This window comes from Ovis canadensis, chromosome 1, assembly GCF_042477335.2.
Source record: "Ovis canadensis isolate MfBH-ARS-UI-01 breed Bighorn chromosome 1, ARS-UI_OviCan_v2, whole genome shotgun sequence".
NCBI lineage: Eukaryota > Metazoa > Chordata > Mammalia > Artiodactyla > Bovidae > Ovis > Ovis canadensis.
In genome coordinates, this window is record NC_091245.1 from 87732590 (window position 1) to 87755073 (window position 22484).

At 50.0% G+C, this 22484-nt stretch overlaps 2 protein-coding genes across 2 annotated transcripts; both read right to left on the minus strand.

Moving 5' to 3' along the window:
* Positions 1-5226: 5226 nt before the first annotated feature.
* Positions 5227-8620, minus strand: GSTM3 (glutathione S-transferase mu 3). The gene is made up of 8 exons (XM_069573686.1): positions 8380-8620; positions 7925-8000; positions 7299-7363; positions 6529-6610; positions 6342-6442; positions 5924-6019; positions 5725-5835; positions 5227-5424 (listed from the first exon to the last, which is right to left on the minus strand). The coding sequence occupies exons 1-8, from the start codon at positions 8425-8427 to the stop codon at positions 5326-5328; spliced, it is 678 nt and encodes a 225-aa protein (XP_069429787.1). The 5' UTR covers positions 8428-8620; the 3' UTR covers positions 5227-5325.
* Positions 8621-11261: 2641 nt separating this feature from the next.
* EPS8L3 (EPS8 signaling adaptor L3) lies at positions 11262-21882 on the minus strand. The gene is made up of 18 exons (XM_069569353.1): positions 21852-21882; positions 21646-21710; positions 19815-19973; positions 19378-19527; positions 19237-19292; positions 18695-18834; positions 18497-18615; positions 18124-18244; positions 17963-18024; positions 17592-17666; positions 17093-17241; positions 14028-14109; positions 13760-13794; positions 13088-13271; positions 12760-12888; positions 12383-12456; positions 11964-12096; positions 11262-11366 (listed from the first exon to the last, which is right to left on the minus strand). The coding sequence occupies exons 1-18, from the start codon at positions 21880-21882 to the stop codon at positions 11262-11264; spliced, it is 1869 nt and encodes a 622-aa protein (XP_069425454.1).
* Positions 21883-22484: the final 602 nt, after the last annotated feature.

Below are 22484 nucleotides of genomic sequence, written 5' to 3' on the forward strand. Positions count from 1 at the left end.
CGTGTGACACACCTATAATTATTTTTATTGAAAATCCTCCCTAAACACAAAGAGCTCATACCTGCTGGTCCTCAGTGATGTTTCATTGCAACCTGGCCTAAGCAAGCAGCAGACCAGGCCATGAAATCTCATCACCCACTCTCTAGCCTCAGAGTTCTTGGCTGATCTCTGGAACCTCCCTGAACCTGATCTTCTGTGCTCCCTCCAAGCACTACTGCCATCTACTTCAAGAACAGGGCATTCTGTGTTGCGTTTTATCTCCCAACCAGAACAGAGTGAAATTCTTAAGGTTCCTTGAGACCATTAAGCACTTTTCTGAAGCAAACTCTTCTTTATTCTTTCCATTTTCATTAGAAGGGAATCAATGCGTTGTGTCTACTCTGAGTCAGGCTCTACACAAGCTCCAAATAAAATTTGCTTAAGTCACTGTCCCTGCTCTCAGGCAACATATGGTTCAATGGCAGAGATAGACATTTAAGCCAGCAACTAGAGTTCAGTAAGTGCTGACAGAGGAAAACGTTGAATCCTATAGACAGGGATTTAAAGTCAGTGCACTGAAATTAGCTGGGTGGAAGGTGGAGGAACGTCACTCAGGAGAAACCAAATCTCAGTGGCTTAATGCATGTTTATTTCTTGCTCACCCTTCCTGTCCACTGCGGTCAACAGCCCCTGGTTTTCCTGGTCTGTCAGAGACCCAGACTGATAGAGGCTTCCACAGCAGTCTGAAGTAGATATGTTCACTCACACAGTGGCTTTTAAATTTTTTGCCTGGAAAATGTGTAATTTCCACTGCGTTTAATTGGCCAAAGCAAGTCAGAATGTTACATGTAAGTTCAGGAGGGAAGTAACACCTCTCTAAAAGGGAAACAATCATAAATCATTGGTGACAATCACTAATACTTCCCAGAGGGATTATCATTGTGGCTCCCTCAGGTAGGGGCTTCTCAGCTTACCTTATATGGTGAATAGGCATTAGGCAGGCTTAGCTGGCCAGAACAAAAGCATTCCAGGCAGAGAGAACAGCAAGTGCAAAAGCGTGAAGATAAAAGAACATGGTACTTTTAGATAATTCGTAAGTTTATGTAACATTCATCCATTCTAAATGCTTTGGAAATACTGGCTTATTCCTGACAAGGTCCAGTGGCCGGGGCTGGAGGTGGTGGTGGGCGGGGCGTGGGGGTGGGGGGCGCTGGTTTGTCAGAGAAGGCACAGGAGGCCAGAGTTTGCTGTAGCAAGGCCAGGATCTCAACACAGGCAGCCTGACTCTGGAGTCTAGGGTATTCAGAAAAGCTAGAACCCAATGCTCCAGGGAAAGGGATGGACATCTGCCAAGAGATGTAGCTGGAGAGGAAGCAGAGGTCAGGCTATGACGGGTTTTGCAAACTGGAGGAGACTGTCTTTTTCTGAAGGCCTAAGAAGCCATTAGCCATATTCAAGCAGCAGTGATGTGAGCAAACTTACATATTAGGAAAATCACTGGCTAAATGTTACTTCCCTCCTCTACCATCCACCTGGACTCCTTAAATCCCTTTGATCCACATGGCTTACTGTACCACCTAGTCCTGCAGCTGAGGGATAAGGAAAATGCAATTTCTGTACCAAGTCCAGGTGTTTTAATAAACTGTTAAACTACTTTTAAAGGCAGATCCATTTCTGTACACATCACCTATTCCATCCATGAAATAACTCTACAAATTTTTCTTGACTCACATAAGCTATTTCCTTCTGAACTGGAAATGTCTTTATCTAGCTGCTCAATAATGAATACAAATGAGGTTCTCTACTTTTGGCAGAACTTCACCACATTCAGCTACCACCAGTTAAAAGTTCTGACTGATGCTACCCGCACAGACCCATCACTAGTCGCCTAGCTTCACATTTGTGCGATCTCTGTGCCCCTGGGGTGACAGGGTGTCCACTTTCCTTCTCTGCTTGAAGGCAGCCATTGTGAGAGCATTCTCTTCTTGCCCATCTTAGAACTAGAGTCAGGGGCAGTTGGGACCTGGGGGAGCCACATCTCCCCATTGTATGAATTTTGCTGTAGTTTATTAGAAGTCATAGGTCCTGCCCACACTCAAAGGGAGAGGATTTCACAAGAGCCTGAGTACCAGGAGGTGGGATTATGAGGGCCATTTTGAAGTCTGTTCACCAAAGAGGCAAAGAAATGAAAAGCTGGCCCTTCAGTCCCTGGAGAAAGGAATCCTTAGGAAAAGTGTCCACCAGCAAGAAATCCTTGTCAATTTCCCAAGCTTTTCCAATACTTCATAATTTGTGCATCTGAAAAATGGTCCTCTTACTGGTATAAATTTCAATTTCTTGAATTATAAACATCTTTTTAACTTTGGGGCCATCAATATTTCTATTTCCATAAGTCATCTGTCCATAGCTTTTGTTCACTTTTATAAAACTGAGTTACCTCCATAATGATATCACCTCACACCAGTCAGAATGTCATCATTAAAAGTCTACATATAATAAATGCTGAAGTGGGTGTAGAGAAATGGGAACCATCCTGCACTATTGGTGGGAATATAAATTGGTGCAGCCACTATGGAGAACAGCATGAAAGTGTTAGTAGTTCAGCTGTCTCCAAGTCTCTGTAACCACATGGACTGTAGCCCACTAGGCTCCTCTGTCCAAGCAATTCTCCAGTCAAGAATACTGGAGTGGGTAGCCATTCCCTTCTCCAGGGGATCTTCCCAACACAGAGGTCAAATCCCATCTCCTGCATCACAGATTCTTTACTGTCTGAGCCACCAGGGAAGCCTAGAGAACAGTATGGAAGTTCCTTAAAAAACTAAAAATAGAGCTGCAATATGATCCAACAATATTACTCCCGGGCACACACCCAGAAAAGATGAAATTTCTACTTTGAAAAGATACATGCACCTCAGTGCTCCTAGCAGCACTATTTACAACAGCCAAGACATGGACACAAACAATTCCACTGACAGATAAATGGATGAAAAAGATGTAGTACATATATATATATACACGGTGGAGTATTACTCAGACATAACAAAAGAATGAAACAACACTGTCTGCAGCAACATGGATGGACCTAGAGATTATCCTACTAAGTCAGAGAAATGATACTACTTATATGTGCTGCTGCTGCTTTGTGTACATCTAAAAAATTGATACAAATGAACATAAAAAATAAATTTATGGTTACCAAAGTGAAAAGGTAGGGTAATGGGAGGGAATAGATTAGGAGTTTGGGATTAACTGACAGACACTACTATATATAAAATAAATAATAATGACCTATTGTATGGCACAAGGAATTACGTTTAAGGAAGGCCTTGATGATTGCAGTTCAGTTCAGTCGCTCAGTCGTGTCTGACTCTTGGCAACCCCATGAACCACAGCATGCCAGGCCTCCCTGTCCATCACCAACTTCCAGAGTTTACCCAAATTCATGTCCATTGAGTTGGTGATGCCATCTAACCATCTCATCCTCTGTCATCCCCTTCTCCTCCTGCCTTGAATCTTTCCTAACACCGGGTCTTTTCAAATGAGTCAACTCTTTGCATCAGGTGGCCAAAATATTGGAGTTTCAGCTTCAACATCAGTCCTTCCAGTGAACACCCAGGACTGATTTCCTTTAGGATGGACTGGTTGGATCTCCCTGCAGTCCAAGGGTCTGTTTCTGATCTCCAGTTTGAGTCCATAGTACCACACAATTTTACTTGAAATCTTCTACAACTACCCCCCACAATTTTACTTGAAATCTTCCCAAATCTACCACACAACTTTACTTGAAGACTTCACCAAGTCTTCACAGGGGGTACAGTCTCATTTAGCAACCTGTTATCTAGGCTGTGAAATCTCACCTTACTCTCAAGGTGTGGGCAAGAGCTTCTAGCCCTTGAACTCAGGTGTAGGGTAGGCGAATACCAATTTGCAGTTGCCGGGGTCCAGCCCCGGTGGATCCAGGGAATTCGAAGGGTGGACGGCGTTGGCGTGGAAAGACTTGTTTATTTATTAATATAAGATTAGATTAAGAAACTATAGTGTAGTAGGAAGATTAAGTGGAGAAAGAGGGCTGAATAGCTTGGTTTACGCGGAAGACCAATAAAATTCCAGACAAGGAATTTGCACCATCTACGTTGGGCCCCCGGCGCTCGCTTGAATATCTAAGGGTGCCTCACCTTAGGCTCCCTTTCGCGCGGGTCTTAACAGCCAGGGCAAGTAAGTAGACTTGGCGGGCCTCCACGCCCCAGGTGGAGATTCAGCCTGAAATTAAAGAGTGGAGGGAGGGAAAGAAAGAGAGAGACACGGGGGGAGCCAGATTCCCAAGAAACCAGGCCGAGAGACTAGCCCGAGAAACTGGTCCAATCCTTTATTGTTCAGAAGGCCTTTTATATTTTTGATAAAACATGGAGATCAATGGGTAACACAAAATTATGTAGTGTTCGCAGCCCAGACTCTTTCTATACATCATTTTGTATACAAAAGGTCTCAGGTGATTTACATTATCTTCTGGCCAAGAGGCTTGTTAACACTTTTTGGCTCTCTTCCTTAATGAATGTTAATTTTGTTTCCCCTGAAGTGTTTTTCTTTAATCTACATCTCCTTAAAGCGCTAAAGTTACATCTCTATAGAACAAAGGCCCAGTGGGTTATAACAAAGAAGGTACTTAACTCAAACATCTAATGTTGCTAATACCAGGTCTACTACTTGTTTTTCTATATACCAACTATATCTAAAAATAAAGGATATGAAAATTTAGCAGCAAGCATTGACTCAACAAATGAAACTTTTAATCAGTCCTATTCTAAAGATTTTGACTCTTTGGAAGCCCCTACATTTCTAGGAAGTTTTAAGCTTCCTGTGCCTCCTGCGGTCAGGAGGCCTCAAACAATCACATGCACAGCTGTACGAGTCCTGCAGGCAGGCTAGAAAGCCATCAGAGGGGTTTTTGGATTGAAACACTCTTTCAAATGCAGAAGACTAAAGCCCTGAATTGACTTTTCCAGAGAATGTCAGAAGAGTGGAAAAGCAGAGCACAAAAACCAGCAGATTTTTGTTGGGGTACAATGCTTAGGAATTTCCAGAGGGGCCCCTGAAGTCTGAGCAAGCCTTGCATATGTCAGCTTCCTTCCTCATGACCTTGTCACGGGCGGGATTCCTCACACTGGCTCCCGGCATGCAGTGATTGAATTCACATGTCCTTACTCCCCTTTGGCCTTTATTCCCAACAGAAATCAAGCTGGACACCAGTAGCCTGAATGCTATTTATTGAAAAGAGCAGGAAAGAGGGGGTACAAGTATCCTACGGACGGAATGGAACAAAACAAGCAGTACAAGCCTGCCTCCTGCTCAGCAGATTCTCCTGTTGCCCCACTGGGCCATCTTGTTGTTGACAGGCATCTTAAGGAAGCGGTCAGACTGCATGTAGGTAGCTATTTTCTCCAAAGCCTGAAGGGAAAGCACACCAAATCTTATAAAGACTCTAACCCAGGCCAAAAGACCCATTTCAAAACAGTAGCATTCGCATGCTGCCTGCCCCATGTCCCTCATCCCCACCACTTCTTAGAGACAGTGACTTCAAGGTATAGAAGGAAGCCAGGACCTTCCCAAGACTTAAAGGTTTAGAGGTGTCCAACCACTGATCCCTTTAGGCAAAAGCTGATGTTAGGCAAGACTATACAACAATGGGGTCCCTTGAGGGCCCAGGCCAGCCTGTGTTTTTTATGAGAAAGGTGCAAGAGGCATTACCTCAAAGCGGCACATGAAAGCCTTCAGATTCGGAAATTCATCCAGGCACTTGGGCTCAAACATACGGTTCTGATCTAAGACATCATAGGTGAGGAAATCCACAAAGGTGAGCTACGGGGACAATAAGATCATCAGGTCTGGGGAGTTCATTAATACCTGCAGAGACAGAAAAGGATCCCCTCCCTTTCCTTTCTTCTACCTTTTCCCCTGCAAACCATGAGTATTTCCCCAGGAACAAGGAGAACTGTTTCAGTTGTCCAGGTAGCTGTTCCAAGTACCGAGGCTTCAGCTTTTCCTGGGGGAGAAGTAAAAGTGAAAGTGAGAGCAGCTGCCATCATCTCCATGAATCAGGGCATGGGCCAATGATGGACTTAGCAGCCCTTTCTCCAGGTGCCTTTCTCCATGCCTTCAGGAAGAGGTGGCAGATGGAAAGGAGGGATGTGGAAAGAAGGGCCAACACCAGAATTACATGACAAACAAACCCTCCAGAAATAAGAGTTCTGTTTCTTATTCTGACAGACTTGGTGGGAAGGTAGCAGCAGCAGAATGGGGCAGATTTAACCCTTGAGTTCCTAAAGGCTCCTTTTTCTTGACGCCTTCCTGTTCAGGAAACTCACATGGTCAGGGTTGTAGCAGAGTTGTGCCAGTTGCATGCGAAAATCCATTATTTGGTTCTCCATGATGTCCACTCGAATCCTTTCCTCTTCAGTGTCACCGCCTGTAGACCAAACGACAGGAAATCACCCTTGGCCTTATCCATTCACAGGGGAGCTCCCCTCACAACACCAGCCCTACCCCACTCACACATATTGTGCTTGCGGGCGATGTAGCGCAAGATGGCATTGCTCTGGGTGAGCCTGTTCTTACCATCCATGAGATAGGGCAGCTGGAAAGAAAAGGACAGGCCAAATGAACAACCTCTCTCTTGCCTCCCTGCCTCTCTCTCTTGGAAAAGAAGGCTTGCAGGGAAGAGAACAGTAGAGAGAAAATGCTGTGTTAGAAAGAAAGAAAGAAAGAAAGTAAAAGGTAGCAACTGAGTCTACACTTGATTCTAGACAGGGGTGCTTTACTCTGTGTGTTTGTGTACGGGTATGTGCACGCTATGCACTTTTTCTGAATTAGGCTTTTAAATGCATAAAACAAATTACACATGTTACATAATTTATATGACATTAAAAGAACAAAATTCTAAGAGTAATATGTGCCAATGAATGCATTAAATTACAAGAAGATGTAATGACTATCATACTTTCAAAGTATGATAAGTGTAAATAATATTTATTTATAATATCTGCAGCACGTATAATACAAAAATACCCAGTCACAGGCTTGGCTAATAATCAAGGTCACATTGCCTACATTCACAACAGAAGGAACTGTTCACTTTTAGCTAGTGGTTAGTAGAAATGCAAATATAATTTTTTCTCCATCCAAGTCTAAGGACCCCCTGAATTCTATCTATTCTATTGAGATGAAGAGCCCTTATTCTACAAACCACTAGCGGAGAGAGGAAAGGAGCAAGGATATAGTTGAAGCCCTTCCCTTCTGCCCCCTCTTCTCCTAAAACCACCTACGTTAGGAAAGTCCAGGTCTAGTTTGAATTTCACATCCAGCCACTGGCTCTTATCATAGTCAGGAGCTGTAAGAGAAAGAATGAAGTGCGATCCAACCAGCTTAATATCCCACCTGAGGAGCGTGGAAAGATTTAGAGACACACTCTAGTTCCAATTCCTCCCAAGTGTGCTAAGTCGCCTCAGTGTGCTGACTCTGCGACCCTGTGGACTATCGCCTGCCAGGCTCCTCTGTTCGTGGGATTCTCCAGGCAAGAATTGGAGTGGGTTGCCATGCCCTCCTCCAGGGGATCCTCCTGACCCAGGGATCAAACCCACATCTCATGTCTCCTGCATTGTCAGGCAGGTTCTTTATCACTAGCGCCACCTGGGAAGCCCAATACCTCACATACCCAGACCCCAAAAGCTTAGCCATTACCATCAGTGTTAAAGCAGAGTTGAGCTAGGCAGGAGGAAAATTCCCAGCTCTCTCCCCACACTAAACACAGCAGGGAGCTCCCAGGTGACTGGTGGCAGAAGTCCCACCCGACCTTAGCGTGATGCCACCCTCTAGGCACAAGAAAACAGCAACAGTAGGAAGACGTGCTCGGCTCAACGCGGCGTCGCACCGGCACCTAGTGAAGCATTACCTTCCCCGCACGTGTATCTTTTCTCTTCATAGGATGTATCCGTGAACTCCAGGAGCATGCGGATGGCGTGCGCCAGCTGATGGGTCGGGGAAGAGGGGTGGGGGTGGGGAAAGCTCTCGGTCAGCACCTGCGCAGTTTCCCCCCACCCCATCCCCAACATCCTCCACCCCTCACTCGCCAACGTCCCTGCTAGGGCTGCCGAGACGCCGCATCCCGCCGGGATGGGGTGGTTAAGCAGCTCCCGAGACCTACCCCGGGCTGGCTTGCTGCCCTAAGCCCCTCTCCCCCAGGGCCAGCGTCTCCGCGGCCCCGGAGCTCGCAGCGGGCAGGCCGCGCACCGTTGCGCAGCGCGGCGTAGGAGGTTTGGCCTCGGAGAACGCTGACCAAGAGGACCCCCCGCTACCTCCGCGTCAGTCTCCCAGACCGAGTGGCTTGGCCGCTGAGACCGCACTCACCCCGCGAATATCCCAGTAACCTAGAACCATAGACTTTGACGAAGCCATGTCGATATCGCCCGTGTGCCTTCGCGCACTGGTGGTAGACGGCCACCGGGAGGGGCTTTATACCCGTCGTAGGTAGGGGGTGCCAACGTGCGCGCCCTGACTCCGCCCCCCCGTCGTCCCCACCCCCTCCCCGCCCCTCCCCGCCCCCTCCCCACCCTCCGAATGTCCGCTTGGCTGTGCCCGCGCGACTTCCGCAGTTCATGGGGCTGGGGGAGGATACTCCCGAGGCTAGACCGGTGAGGAGAATGGCCGGGCCCTGTGATTGAGTCTCTGTACTTTCCGCGCGTGAAGCCGCACTCTGTTTAATAGTTCAGTTAGGGTGGGATGGGGCTGAGCCCTAGCAGTCCAGGCCGTGAGGACCGTTACCCGTTGCCATATTTATCTAGTCGGGATGGGAGGTTTGGGGGGTAGCGGGCAAGCGCCAGGAGTCGACAGAGCCTGACCATCAGGAATCGCTCTCTTTGGCGTGTGCACAGAGTGTGGATGGCAAGGAGTTCTGAGCTACTGGGTAGGTGCCTCACCTGGCCTCTGCAGCACAGACACTTAGGACAGAGCCCCTAAACCCCTTAGGCCATGCGTGGGAAAACACATTTCCCCCTAGTTTGGGTATAGTAAAGATGAAACTTTTTAAAAGGACAGTTCACTAAAAGAAGAAAGGAAAAAAGTACAAATGCATGGGGACCAATGAATTTATAATGTTTGGATTTCTCCTCCTAAGATAACAGGCCAGTCACAAACTAATTTGGGATATAAGACTAATGCTTATTGAAAACCTACGATATGCTAGTCAATAGTCTAGGTATTTCATGTACGCTAGCCAATTTATTCCAATTTAAGCTTCACAACAACTTCGTGAAGTAGCTGTTACACCAATTTTATAGAAGATTAGTGAGGTGTGGAGAGGTAGGGTGAGTTGCCTTTCTAATTTCAAGTGTCCATGGGTGGCCTAGAATTCACAAATAGGTCTGTGTAATAGCCTAACTTGTGCTAGGCCCTCTGCACTTGGATATTCAAACAGTCTCACCTCATCTCAGTCTTTGCTGGGAAATCTGGGGAGCCTTGGGTTAAAATACATGTTTACCTGGTTCTGGAAGTTTTCCCTGTTTCTAGGACTCCTTCAGCTCCGTGAAGGCCCAGAAGACAATGTGTCAATATCGCCTCTCCGCATTCCCTCAAATTAACTTTTCTAGTTAACTTTTGCTCTTGACAGTCAAACCTTAAGGGTCTCACCTTTGTTCTATTTTGTGACGGAGAGTATTTGCTGTCTTATGCAGTGTTACCAGCTAGGAGAGATGATTTTCTGAGGCTAGGAACTTGAGGGAATGAGATAGGCAGGCAAAAAATAGGATATTTTGGCAGTATTAGGGTCCTGGACAGGTTCAACTGAGTGACTATGGGAAGATCTTTTCTTCTTCTTTTATTGCAGCATAATTGCTTTACAATGTTGTGTTAGTTTCTGCTGTAAAACAGGGTGAATCAACTATATGTGTATAGATCCCCTCTGTCTTAAGCCTCCCTCCCATCCCACCCCCACCTCACCCCCTAGGTCATCACTGAGCACCAGGCTGAGCTCCCTGTGTTGTACAGCAGCTTCCCACTAGCTGTCTGTTTTACACGTGATAGTGTAAATATGTCAGTTACTCTCTCAGTTCGTCCTGCCCTCTGCTCCCCACTGTGTCACAAGTCCATTCTCTACATCTGTGTCTCTGTCTGTGCCCTGTAAATAGGTTCATCAGTCCCATTTTTCTAGATTCCATATATATACATTAATATTTGTTTTTCTGCCTTTGTATGACAGACTCTAGGTTCATCCACCTCACTACAACTGACTCAGTTTTGTTCCTTTTTATGACTGAGTTACAGTCCTTTCTGTCTATACGGCAACTTCTTTATCCATTTACCTGTTGATGAACATCTAGGTTGCTTCCATGTTCTGGCTGTTGTACTAAGGGAACATCTTAAGGACTCTTGCTGCTGCTGCTAAGTCGCTTCAGTCGTGTCCGACTCTGTGTGACCCCGTAGATGGCAGCCCACTAGGCTCCTCTGTCCCTGGGATTCTCCAGGCAAGAGTACTGGAGTGGGTTACCATTTCCTTCTCCAATGCATGAAAGTGAAAACTGAAAGTGAAGTCGCTCAGTCGTGCCCGACTCTCAGCGACCCAATGGACTGCAGCCCACCAGGCTCCGTCCATGGCAGTGGGGTGCCACTGCCTTCTATGCCGAGGACTCTTAAAGGGCCCTTAATCCATATGTACATCAAACCTTATCTGCAGACTAACTGAATGAAAGTAGAACCTCTGTTATATAAGGAGGGGAGTCTTGTGACTGTTCTGAGATTAAAGAAGGCTATGTATCCTAAATATTAGAAGCCACAGATAGTTCAGACTCTTCACTTAACATTTGAGAGGAAAAAGAGAGCCAGAGAGTGACATGATTTGCCCTGAGTTCACATAGCCAGTCCCAATGTTCCCTATGTTCCACCACTAAAGAGACAAGCTGGGGAGGGGGGCTCAAAATTAGCTCAGTGCAACAAGAAGTGACAAAAGTACTAAAAGAGGAAGTTGCCAAGTAGAGCCTGGAGCACCTAACATGCCTTTTAGTGTGTCTTTGCATCATCAGCCAGTGTGGCTGATCAAAACCTGCAATTGTCAGCCTCAGTGCTCCTTGCTCTGATGTTCTGCCCTCAGCTGTACTGGGTGTCTTGGAGAATATCAGGAGAAATGTACACAGAAGGATAAAGATGTAGAGTATAGCCTTATTTTCAAGTTTATTTAGAATTTAAGGAGAGTTGGGCCATAATCATTGAATTCTGACTCTGCTCCAGTGAATTCCCACTTATAGTCTGGCCCAGTGATGGATGTAGGGCTGCTGCTGTTTCATGCCCAGTGTCCTAGCTCTTCCTGATTCCCTGCCTTTGGCCTCCACCAGGGCCAGAGGAAGCTGCAAGAGAGGCACATGATAAGCTTGAGGATACCTTTATTGGGGAGGAGAGGGTCTAAACAGAGTCTTGACAAATCTAGGCCTAAATGCTCTAAGCTCAGGAGAGAGATGCAATAAATAGGTGGCAACTGGGGAGACCTCTCCGCACAGCAAGAAGGGGCATGGTTTGTTTCAACCTGGTCTTGTTCATCCTCTTTGCTGTGTGAGCTGGGATGTGGGGTTTGCTGCAACCTGGGGGCTTGAAAGAGGAATTCTCAGGGCTCTAAAGAGTATCAGATCCGCCATCTTGCTTGTGAGAAAGTCTTGGTCTTGGAGGTGTCTGAATTGCTGCCTAAGGGCTTATCTGAGGAAGGAAAAGGTTGAAGTGAGGCCAGTGCCAGATGAGGGCAGTGCCAGAGCTCATGCCAGCAGTTAGGAGCTTCAAGGTGTGCCTGTGCACATGAAGTCAAGCCCCTGGGGGACGGTCCTGTACCAGACCTGCCGCAGTGAGCGCCGCCCCAGGGTTGGGCCTGCTGGCCTGCTGACCGGGCACGCTCATGCTCACTCAGGGAGCACCCCACATTTCCAGCAGGGCTTGGGGCTGCTTCATATCCTCACCCCCAGCATCCTTCTGACAGCCTCCAGCCGTGAGAGGACCCGGGGGGCCTCCTGTGGACACAGCATCCGTAGCTCTCCAGGTCTCATGTGAAGCAGCTGGCTCCCTGTCATGGACCCAAGGGTCTTCACGGTCCTGGAAACAAAAATAGCAGAAACTGCCAGTGGTGGGGTGGAAGGACCCAGCCCTGGATATCTGGGTGGAGAAGGGGCTGTTTGGGCTTGGAGGGCTGGGGTGACAGGAGAATTCACAGAAAGAGTGTCTGGAGGTCAGGGAGTAAGATAAACATACTGGCTTAAAGCAACTCCATAAACTCCTGGGGTTGAAGGGACAAGTGCCCTGGAAGAGACGCTGTGGAGGGGTGGGGGCAGTGGTTATCGGTGCCCTTTACAGAGTTAAAGCTGTGGGACTTGGCACTCACACAGTGGAGAAATTCTCTGCCTGTAGCCAGGCTGTGACCTCCTCAGGCCTTGAGCTAAGTCGAAGCATCGGAGCCTAGAACCAGGGGAAGTGGGAGTCAGAAGCCATCTCATCTCAGAGCCACCCACAGCCCCTCTCTCATCAGTGTCCCTTCTCTGGGCTTTCATCAAACCACGTGTCTCACTCCATGGTTTGCTTGTCCAACAAGCACAAGGTTTGTTCTCTGCTCTGGCCCCACAATAAACTTGGCAGACAGTAAGCACGTGATAATACTGGTTCAGTTGAACCAGGGCCATCTCCTCCACTTGTCAAAGAATCCTCCCTGGCCCCACCTCTGATTCAGGCTTTATAGCTTCTGAAGTCTAGGCATGGTAGTACCCGAGTGGGTGACTCGCTCTGGCTCCTGGGGGCTCCTGACTCTAGGGGCTCCAGGATGTTGCTGGGGATGTAGCCACTCCGTCCCGTTGCATTCTTCACCAGCCACCACCGCTTGCTCTGGTCCAGAACCTGCCAGGGAGTCACTATGTCAGTGACCCGAGCCTCTCTCCAGCCAGCCTTCCCCTCCCCCACCAGACTTTCTCTCTCTGGGCCCTTCACAACCTTCCTTCACCTTCTCCAGGCCAATCCCTCCACCCCCCATGCTCTCAGTAGCTCCCATCAACCACCAACCGCCGCCTCCTTTTCTCAGCTCAAGTCCATGCCTCACCTCCAGCACCTCTCCTTGGACCACCGTCAGTTCCTGTGGGTTCCTAGCTTCAAACTCATAGAGGACTTGCATTTTCAGGGCTGGCTTGACAGGTCCGGGTCTGGAGGGCACAGGGCTGGGGCCATGGTTGTGTGTCTCCTCTTGAGCAAAGTGCGAGGTGCTGCTTAACCTAGGGCTTTCCCCCCTTACCCCCCAGAGACAGAGTCAGGATGGCTTGAGAGTGGGGCCTCAGAGATCCGGCCCCTGTCTCAGCCCCAGATGTCTCCCCCTTGGAGTCTAGCAATGACTTTTGGGGTTTCTACAGAGCTTGAGGGCAGGTCACTGTTAGAGGGGCTTGGGGTGTGGGTCTCTGCAGGCAGAAAGGCTCTAGATGTTGGTGATTTCTCAAGACTCTTCTGGCAGTGGAGTCTTCTGTATCTGAGCACTCCTTTGAGCACTTCATACTCAGTCTCTGAGAAATCAGAGCTATGTGTGGAGAATATTGAAAGAAGAGGGATCGTATCCTAGGAAGGTAAAAAACTGCTTTTTCACCCAGAGTAGGAGAGAGATGTGCACATGTCTGACTAAAAGAGAGCCTAGAGGTCAGTGGGGTGTAAAATCTGCAGATCCACAGGATCAGCCCGGTCCTTCCCTCCCCAGAACCACACTGTCCTGACAAAGCCTAGGGCATACCGGATGGAAGCAGGGTCTTGGTGTCTTGAGAGCGCCTGTGGGGGCAGAACAAAGTGAGAGCAGGACATCAGCTGCATAGTGGTGGAGAGCAGGGGTGTGAGGCCACAGGCCTGCCTGCGCACAGCTGCCTCATATCCCCTTGCCTGCCTGCTTTCCACACAGAACCCACCTACCACTTAGGTATCACGTGACCATGGCTGGACTGAGACGATGGAAACTAGCGAGAGTCTAGGGCTTTGATTCGGGCTCTGTGCTAAGCTCCCCTTACCTGGTAGGAAGTTTCTGGAAGCTGCCAACCATCATAGAATGTGGGTTGGTAGGGCAGGGGCTCGCTTCCTGTCCAGTTGGCCCTAGGGAAAGAACAGGCCTGAATCCACTCTGTGCCAGACTGTGGGATGTGGAGAAGGCGGAGATGACAGCAGCTGGCCTGGGGGATCTTCTAGGTAATGGAGAAAGTGGCCCATGTGCACAGATGAAAGGCCCCAGGACATAGCGAACAGCTAAGCACATACAGGTCTCACAGTGCAGGTATCTGTGGGCCAGCCTCACCTCTGCCTGTGAACGTGCAGACATATCAACACCCTAAGATATGAGTACTTTAACTCACTGATGGGGAGTTTAAATGAACGTGGCAGAACTGCAGTGTTAAGGCTGGAAGACACTCCTGGGGTCTAACCTGTTTCTGTTCCCCAGCAGCGTTGTCTTTCTTTCTAGCTGGTTCGTGTGTGGACCTCCCCCTTGTGATCACCACAGAGCACTCTGGCTGGCTCTAGGGTGGGGGCTGGTACTTGCCTCTCAGCCTGCCCCCTCACCATTGCCCAGGACGCCAGAGGAGCAGCCCTGCCTGTGGCCTCCAGGCTGGCTCTGCTTGCCTGCCTGGGGAACGCGGAGGCCCCTCCTGGAGGAAGTCTCTCCCTGCCTCCCAGAGACAGATGTGAATGCTGCTTCTTTGCACTGTGCACGCACATCCTGAATTGCGCATGATTCTCACTTATCCGTGTTTCTTTTTATGTTGATCTCCTTGATAGCTGTCTCCAGAGCATAGTGCACAGGGACAGAGGAGGCAGTGAAAGTGAAAGTCGCTCAGTCGTGTCCGACTCTTTGAGAATTCCATGGGATTCTCCAGGCCATGACTATACAGTCCATGGAATTCTCCAGGCCAGAATACCGGAGTAGGTAGCCTTTCCCTTCTCCAGGGAATCTTCCCAACCCAGGGATTGAACCCAGGTCTCCCGAATTGCAGGTGGATTCTTTACCAGCTGAGCCAAAAGGGAACCCCTAGTAAATATGTACTCAATGGGGACAAATTATTCCCTCTTCTGAATCTTTTTTTATTGGCTCCTTTTCTTTCTTTCCTTGTTTGATGTGGACCCTTTAAAAAACCTTTATTAAATTTGTTATAATATTGCTTCTGTTTCATATTTTGATTTTTTGACTGGGAGGCAAGTGGGATCTTAGCTTCTGGACCAGGGATAGAGCCCTCTCCTCTGTGCATCAGAAGATGAAGTCTTAACCACTGGACCGCAAGGGAAGTCCCCACTGGCTCCTTTTCTTTGCCTTAAAAACACGCTCAAGTCTTCCCTTGACTCTGTTACTATGCTTTTTAAGATGCCATCCTATTACCTTATCTTTATCAAATTTTTTGAAGATGTGTCCATATGCCCTGCCTATATTTTCTTACCTTTGGATCTTTCTTTATTCCTTACCACATGACTTTTACTCTGTTGAAACTAGTTCTTCTAAAGCCCTGATGATTTCTGATTGCCAAATCCAAATGGCCTTGTATGATCTCTATCCTTCTATCGCCACAGAATTTAGTGTCATTTATAGTTTTGGGTCAGTTTGCTTCAAGCCAAATAGTTTGAATAAAATTTGCCTGAAATTTAGCTCTTTTGAAGGTTTTTACGTCCTTTTAGTTAATTCTGTTCTCTGTGTTTCTGTCTTTCATTTCATTCATTCATTCATTTTTGGTTGTTTTAAGAAATGAGAAAACATTTCAGGGCACACCTGGCTTCAATCTTACACTTAAAATGATAAGCAGAAACAGAAAATAGAATAGAGGTTACCAGGGGCTGGGGAAAGAAAGGAATGGGTAAAGAGTTTTGTTTGGTTGTTTAAAGGGTATAGAGTTCCCATTTGGGATGCTGAAAAAGTTCTGGAAATGAATAGGAGTGATGGTTGCTCAATATTGTTAATGTACTTAATGGCATTGACTTATACACTTAAAAATAGTTAAAATAAAATTTATCCTATGTATATTCTACCGCAATAAAACAAATAGATTATGTTAAGTTATATGTTATGTTTTTAGATGAAATGGACACAGACATCCTTTAATGGGGCTGAACTGAAACACAAAACACAGCCGCTCATTAGGCAAAAAGACTCCCAGAACCACTGGCTTTTCCCCCAGTTGATTTCTCTTTCTAAAACCCTCTTCTCTCTTGGTCTTCATGCTTCTGCTTTTTGTTTCTCCTTTTTAACTCTCCGGAATTTCTTTGCCTCCTTTGCCTCCTTATCTCTGTTTCTTTTTGCCACCTCGGAGTTTCCCGAGGCCTGTCTCTCGTGGGGAGAACAGGCCAAGCTTTTTAAAGTGAGCTCTGCTTGCTTTACTGCAATGCTTACCTCCAGGGGGTCCCAACTGTTACTTCTGTACTGACTGTTCTCAAACCCTCGTAGCCAGGTTAGACCTCTCCTTACAGGGCCAGACCACCCAGTCTCTGCAGACACCTCAGCTCAGGGTATCCAAACTGATTTCCCATCCCACCCCCACCCCCACCCCACCTGCTCTCCTCAGCTTGGCCTTGCTGCCCAGCTGCCTTTGTCACTGTTCCACCCACATGAAATGTATCTTCTCTTAGCTCCTCCGCCAGCTGGTTGCAAATCTTATTGATGTTACATTTGCAGCATCTCTTATGTCAGTGATTGTTAAAATCTGGGCTGCATTGAGACAAAGTTTTCACTTCATCCTTGACAAAACTGAGAAAAATTTTAGTAGAAGGTTGCCAGTGCTCCTTTCTTGGGAAGAATTGTTCTATTTTCTGAGATAATGCTTTCCTGCAATGGTGGGCAATGGTAAGTGTGTTGGGTTTTTTTTTTTTTTCTCCTGTTGTGCTTAGCCTAATTAAATGTTGGGAACTCGATGTAGATTTCCCTGATTTGTTTTTAGATATTTCATAGAGTAGAGGTTACCAGGAGCTGGGGAGTAGAGGAATGGGTATAGTTTTAACGGGTATAGAATTCGTTTTAAAATACAACGTAGAGCTTGTCACCTCCTGCCCTACGCCCCCATGTTGCTTGCCTCCAATTCATTCAGGCCTTATTGTCACTTACTGGCTGGTGGTCCAGGCTGGGCCCAGCCCTTTCCAGAGGTTATTCTCTGATGGGCTTAGACAGGACTGCAGCAGCTCGATGGCCTTGGTGGTGAGGAGGGGTGAGATCACTTGGGCTGCTAGGCCAGACTCAGGGCACTGGGTCTGGATCTGGGGAAGGATGAAAAGTGTCAGGAAGCCTGGGCTTCTTTGGGGCCAGGCAGCAGTGGGAAAGGGCTCGGGGTCCGTGGCTTCCTACTTTGCCCCAGGCCTGCTCCTTCCTGCCCTCACTGGTGTCCGTGGCTCCAACCCCAGCGCACCTAGTCTGCTGAGAGATGCTTGCTGTGCACAGTGGGGTAGTGTCTTGAGTCAGAAGAGGGTGTGCTGGGGGTGAGCAAGGAGCAGACCCGTACCTCCCTCTGCCCCCTCCCTCCCACCCTGGCCTGTCTCCTCTTAACTTCAGCACGTCCCTCTGTACCACCTTGCTCCCCCCTACCCCCACCAACCCTGCCCTGACTCACGGAGTCCAGAATTTTGAAGATGATGTGTACAAACTCAGGGGCACTTGTATCCCGTAGCCTGGTGGCCAGCCTTCCCTGAGGACACAGGGTGAAGCCTGTCACCAGCCTTCCTCCCATCCCACCTTCACCAGGACCCCAGGGCCCCATAACTGTTCTGGGTCTTGGTGGGGAGCCTGGCATTCTCCCAAAGTAACCCAAGAGTGGGGAGGGGCGGTTCCAGGGGGAGAAGCTGGAGCAGCATGGGGTGTCCTTGGAGAGAAGGGAGAACAGGATTGCTGCAGGGAAGAGGGGAGGGAGTGGAGGGGATTGCTGCGGTGGAGGAGGGGAGGGAGGGGTGAAAAGAGCTGGGAAACTTGTGGGGAGTCACGTACTAGGAGGTTGAAGCTGTACTTGATCTTCTGGAAGCAGTCGATATAATGTGCCTCTGTTATCTCTATAGCAAGAAGGGGGTAGATGGCGGGTCGTGTATCATCCCAAGACTTCCCCCCCTCCCCCAAACCCCGACTCCTCTCCCCTGGCCCTCCGTACTCACCTCCCTTATTCTTTTTCTTTTTCTTCTTGTGACTCTTCTTCTTATGACTGGTCTTTGACTGGGCCTCGTCCAGCTTCCCCACAAACAGCTCGATGTCCCTTAGGACATGGTCCAGCACCTCCTGGGCCCCAAACAACCCCTGGCTGAGTAGCCAGTTAGACCCACCCTGGAACTCCCAACCCTGCCTCCCTCCACCACAAACCTGAGCCTCAGCCCCAGCCCAGGGCCTGACCAAGCCTCTGTGTCCCCTCTCAGGCCAGGCCCTGCCTTGGTCGACCTGGGACCTGGCTCCTTGAGGTGAGGGAGACAACTGGTGTCCTCCCTTTAGCTAGACCACAAGAGCCTCAACAAGCCCAAGACAGTCTGTGGTTACCTTATCCCATTTTGGGTCCTTGGGGGATGGGGACCTCCTTGAAGGAGACCGTGAGAAGGTGCTTGGCTCTCGGACGCTGGTGTGGTGCGGCAGGGGCCTCGGGGACGGTGGTGGGGTGTCTGCAGAGGAAGGGGACCATGGCCCAAAACTTCCTTGATGGGAACCTTTCTTCCCACTGGCCCCCATGCCCAAACTTACCGTGCTCTGGGCTCATCAAGTAGTGCTGTTCCGGAAGGGGTGCCCACTCCAGAGGAGGTGCCTGCTCCTTAGGGAGCGGCCTTTCCAGAGGAGGCCCCCTCCATCGGTCCTGGTCTGAGCGAAGGGCTCCGAACCGGGGCCTGTTGAGCACATGACAGGGACGCAGCTTTGACTGGGTTCTTGGGGCAGAGGCTCTGCCCACACTTCTGCCCCAGGACCCAGGGGGTACTACTGCCCCTCTCCAGGAGCCCCAGCAGCCCTGCCCCCTGGTCTCCATCCAAACCCTTCCCTGACTCTCCCCTGCGTCATCGGCCTGCCCTCCGGGACCAGTTGGTCCCACGTCAGTCTCTGAGGATAGTCTCCAGTGGCCCTTGGGCCCCTGGGCCCATTTGCACCCTGCTTCCAGCCTCGCCACTCCCCAGGTCAATGTCTGTGTTATTGGGTCACAGGCCCCTGAGCTCCCCCAGGTGTGTGGCAGAGTTTAGCCCACCCAGACCTGAGCTCTGGGGTTCTGCAGGTGGGCTGGGGTAGAGGCTGCCTACCTTTGCTCCAGCTCCTCCTCCAGAGCCTTCTCCAGGCTGGTCTTCAGTCGCTCTGCCTGGAGGAAGCAGCAATCAGACAGGCTTGGGGGATGGGGGAGGGGAGGGGTTAGGTGGGGGGTGGTGATGGTTGTTAGATCTCACCCCCACTTCCTGGCACTGGAAAAGCAGAGTGCTAGTGCCTCGCAGGTCCAAATCCTGCACGGTGATGGACAGGACAGAGTTGTAGGAGCCGATGTTGAGCGCCACGTCTATGACCTTGATGCTGTCCAGGCGGTAGGACTCTAGTTCCTCCTGGGCCAAACAGAGAGGCTGGCTGTGAGGTCACTGAGAGCCCGACAGGCCCCTAGGAGCTCCGGACCTGGGTTGCTCCACCCTTCCAATGGCTTGGGATGGGGTGTCCTTTCCCCTGACCCCTGTGCCTCTATCTCCTGTTTCTTCCTAGTCCTGGGTATGTGTTCTGTGGGGGGGAGGGATGGCTGCCGTGTGGGGCATGGTGGGATGGTGTTCATGCCCCAGGGCTTGCTTTCCCACAGCCCAGGTTAGCTATGACCTCTTTCAGGGAATGGTGGGAGGCTGACCTTGGTCTCGATGTCCAGCAGTTGCAGCCAGCCATCCCTGACCTGCAGGAGCAAGTCCTGGCTCCACACCCGACCCTGAGCATCCATCTCCTGCAGCTTCTGCAGAGCATCCTTGGGCTCCTGGATTCTCTGTGTCCCCAGCTTACATGTCATCAGGTGCTGAGGGGACAGGAGGAGATGGGCTGGGAGAAGGTCTGGAGAGGGGGCTCACAGGTGGGAATGGACAGGGGTGGGGGTGGGGGAAGAGCAGCAGAGGGGGATGACATGTCCCTGGCCTCCTCACTGGGGAGGCCCCAGGCAATGCCCATAAAGTAGCCTTCAAGAGACAATGTGAGGGCTGGCAGTTTGTCAAGGTGGGGACTGACGGGCTGTAGGAGGGGATTTAGAACTCTGGAGGAAGGACAATCATGGCCTGTAACAGTCTAGATGGTGGTAAATGTGGGGAGGGGGCGTAGGCTTCAGCTATCTAACAAATAAGTCTCAACTTCTCCAGGTAGGTTACACGATGCTCCAATTCTGTCCCCTAGTTTTCTCTGCTCTCTTTGAGAATCGCCCACCCAGCCTGGTCCATCTCTTCCCTGACCTAGCTTTCCTGTCTCATGCTGCACCCCACGCCTGGCATGCGTGTCCCCTTTCTGATAATCCACTACCTCCCAGTCTCTCAGGAATAAGTCGAGCCCACCACCCTTCTCCCTGATTCTTTCTCAGAGAGGTCCATACTGACCTCAGTCTCCACTCAGGCCCTTGTCCCCTGCTAGTCTGATCACTATAGCAGGCTTTTGCTGTTATTCTCTCTTCTCAAGAATACCCTTCGCTTCTACCATCCATGTTCAAAAGTCACAGTCCTGCCCCCTGTGCTCCCCTCCAGGCCCTTGCTGGGAGGATGCCATCTGCCTCCTGCCCCTTGACCACACTCACTGCCCTGTCCTCTGCATAGCTCCCAGCTCTTCTACAAGTTCACTCAGCCAGCATATTCAGGAGCCCTGATATCATGGGCAAATGCCCTGGCACCCTGGACACGCCTCCCCTGCTCTTGCCTCCTAGACCTAAACAAAGCCAATTCCCAATCCTCATTCCCTCCATGAAGCCAAGGGATCTTAGTCCCAGCTCAGCTGACTGGGGAAGCCTGACTGTTTCTAGATGGTTGCTCCAGCATCCCTCCCTGCCTTTTCTCGGGGTGAGTGCTAAATCTGCTGCTGCCTGGGGGTGGTTTCTACCCAGACCTTCAGCCTGATGCAGTGTCTGCTCTTCCCTACCACACCCTTCCAGTCTGAGCTTTCACGTGGTGTCAACAGCTGTCCTGGCAACTAGATCTGGCAGTGCCAGTGTCGTTCTCCCAGGCAGCGCCAGAGCCTCCATCCAGGCTCCAAGCTGCGCACAGGAAACTCAAGCCCAGATGGCTCCCCTCTCAGACTGTGGTCCTTTCAAGTCCCTGCACAAGGACCGCTGGCTGACCTCACATGTTCTGTCCTCCAGCTGTACCAGATCCTGGGCAAAGAGCAGTTTCTTGGGGCCGGGGATGAGCCGAGAGACAGGAAGGGGTGGGAGCGAGTGGTGGCAGGTGACTCCAGGCCCATCCCTCCGCTTCTTGGGGATGGGATGCCCACTGGCTTAGCTTCCTCTGCCCATGCCCAGCTGCCCCATCCTCCTCCCCTGCACTTAGCAAACGCTCAGGTAGGCTTGCTGGACCTGAGCCCACCTACTCTGGCCGGGTCAGGCCATTGGCTTCTGTGGCAGACTTATCTCAGATATCTGCTTTTTGTCAGGGTGGGGGCACATAGGAGAACTTGGCTTGAACCAGGAAATTGTATGGGGCCCTAGGGGTACTCACCTCCACCCTGTGCTGCAGGTGGGTGGGCTCTAAGGCGAGATTCTGCAAGTACTCCTTCCGGTGCACTGCCAAGGCATGAAGCAAGGGGGTGAGGGCAGAAGAAGGAGTTGAGACAGGCACTTCTATAGGAGGTGGTCAGTGTGGGGAGGGAGTGACTGGAGGCAGGGGTTTCAGGAAACCCAGAGGGAGAGAAGGGGACCACTTACAATAAATGGCTCTGCTGCTTGGCCGGGACATTCTGACGCTGCTGAGACAACTCCCTGAAACCCAAACTGAGCAGAAAAGACAGCGATCAGGGCTGGGGAGAGGCATGAGCAGGCAGAGCTGGGTGGAAGAGCTGCTGTCGCAGCCCATCCCTGACCTGCGTCTGGGGCTCAAATCACGGTTCCTTCTGGATCCATCTCCAGCTGAGACCTCTGCAAGGAGCCCTCCATCTTGGCTGGGCCTCGGAGGCCCCCAGGCAGGCTCCCAACTTCCCATTATTTGGCCAACAACGCTCATCCTGATGGCCCCAGGGAAGCTGTGTGGACAGGTACCTGGGACCAGATCCCATCCTGGGCCCAAGTGTAAAAGATGCTGGATGGGTGTGCCTGGCTTCTGGAGGGGAGGCATGAGGGTCAGCAGCCTTCCCTGTCACAGCAAGCCTCTTGTCCAAGCCTGTTTCAACTCTGCAAATTGGGAGGAGGCCAGTGTTGGCTCTTATGCGGGGGAGCCACTCAGGAGGGTGTACGTGTGTGCGTATGCACACACAAATGTCTGCACGTTTATGATGGAGCTCTGTAGGATGTGTTAGTGACTTGAACTTCCCCAAATGTCTTACTAAATCTGCTCTCTTTGCC

Excerpts from the sequence above, each read along its gene's own strand:
- EPS8L3 (XM_069569353.1), bottom strand. The coding sequence starts at position 21,882 with ATGTCCCGGCCAAGCAGCAGAGCCATTTATT. Across the intron at positions 19,528-19,814 it reads TGCTGGACATCGAGACCAAG|GAGGAACTAGAGTCCTACCG; the intron begins GTCAGCCTCCCA and ends TGTTTGGCCCAG. Across the intron at positions 12,457-12,759 it reads AGAGCGAGTCACCCACTCGG|GCTCCGATGCTTCGACTTAG; the intron begins GTACTACCATGC and ends CCCTGGTTCTAG.
- GSTM3 (XM_069573686.1), bottom strand. The coding sequence starts at position 8,427 with ATGGCTTCGTCAAAGTCTATGGTTCTAGGTTACTGGGATATTCGCGGG. Across the intron at positions 7,364-7,924 it reads AAGATACACGTGCGGGGAAG|CTCCTGACTATGATAAGAGC; the intron begins GTAATGCTTCAC and ends TTTCTCTTACAG. Across the intron at positions 5,836-5,923 it reads CATGGTTTGCAGGGGAAAAG|CTCACCTTTGTGGATTTCCT; the intron begins GTAGAAGAAAGG and ends TTGTCCCCGTAG.